We start from the raw sequence: 1309 nt of genomic DNA on the forward strand, positions 1-1309 counted from the left end.
AACACAATTTAATCAGTTTCCCCTTTAACGTGGTCACCAAAAATAAACATGTTCCAAGTTAAAAAACTGTTTTTTCCTAATCTCTGGGAATCAGTACAAGCAAGAAGGTTCTTTTTTAGTAAATTTAACTAAAGCATTCTAGTTGAAAAACATTTTAATGAAAAAGGAACGTTCTATAATATTGCAAGTGTATTCCTTTTCTGACCTATATTTCTATGTGTTTATATCATCATCTTAATGAATAAATAATAATTTGTACTTCAATGCTACTGCATCACACACCATTGGCTTTCAATGAACAAATCACTAGAAACGATAGAGCCTGAGCCGTGTCACTAGAATAAAGTAAATGGTTACGGACATGCTTCAGTTTATAAGTCTGCCTTTTAAAAGGGAGCTCTTCTGAGTCGTTCTGAGTGTTTCTAGGCAGGGTTTCCATGCAACACATGGAATGCCGAGTGTTCCCAGTTTTCAAACACGATAATGCTAATGATGGCACGCTTACCAAAGGCATACACCTGAAATCGTTTTCAAAACGGAGCAAACTTAGCAAAACCGGCATGCAGTACGATTTGTTTTATTTCAACACTAGAATAATACTTACACATTTTGAGAGCAAGATGTACAGTGCACTTGTACAGCTCTACATGCAAAATATACCATCTTTGCAGTACTGACATGACAAAATACACTCATCATGCAGTAACAAGGCACAACACACGACAATCACAGGACACGACACGGGCTATTGTACCAAAGATTGCGTCACCTACTTGTCGATAGAGCCCACCAGGTAGTAAACCATTGGAAACCAACAGATTGCATCCAGAAAATGCATATCTGGCCTACGTAGCAGATGGGTCACAAAATGAAACACAATGTCACACAGTGGTAGCACTTGTAGGGAAAGGAAGGAAGTTGGTTTAGTTTGCATTTACAAAACTAAATAATGGTAGCAAGATTAAACTGATGTTTTCATTAACATTGATCAGAAATAATCATTTGCACTTGTTATGAGTAATAGGATGTTCTCAGAATCTTCAAAACATTTTGCCTTTCAATTTTTAAAATCAGAAACATTATGGCACAATTCTACCTGGATAATGAAATAATCTTCTTACTTATGAGTAAAAAAATCTTGTAAGTGAATTTTAAAATTACATGAGTCAAGGATGCCTTGTAAAAGGAAGAATAATGATTATTTTCTTTTCATAATGTGAAGCACAGAGAATAATATTATCATAACTATGAAGGGTAAGCTTCTCTAAGGTGTATATATATATACACCTTAGAGAATATATATATATAT

The 1309-nt window shown here is 34.5% G+C and overlaps 1 protein-coding gene across 1 annotated transcript in view; it reads right to left on the reverse strand.

The window, feature by feature from the left end:
* KCNT2 (potassium sodium-activated channel subfamily T member 2) overlaps positions 1 to 1309 on the reverse strand; it is a 480656-nt gene that overhangs the window by 95747 nt on the left and 383600 nt on the right. The window contains exon 20 of the mRNA XM_004700062.2: positions 774 to 845. Coding sequence (XP_004700119.1) covers positions 774 to 845 — 72 coding nt within the window. The remainder of the gene's footprint in view (positions 1 to 773; positions 846 to 1309) is intronic.

The sequence above is a fragment of the Echinops telfairi genome, unplaced genomic scaffold, assembly GCF_000313985.2.
Source record: "Echinops telfairi isolate 266 unplaced genomic scaffold, ASM31398v2 ScPeMD7_7424;HRSCAF=8462, whole genome shotgun sequence".
Lineage (NCBI taxonomy): Eukaryota > Metazoa > Chordata > Mammalia > Afrosoricida > Tenrecidae > Echinops > Echinops telfairi.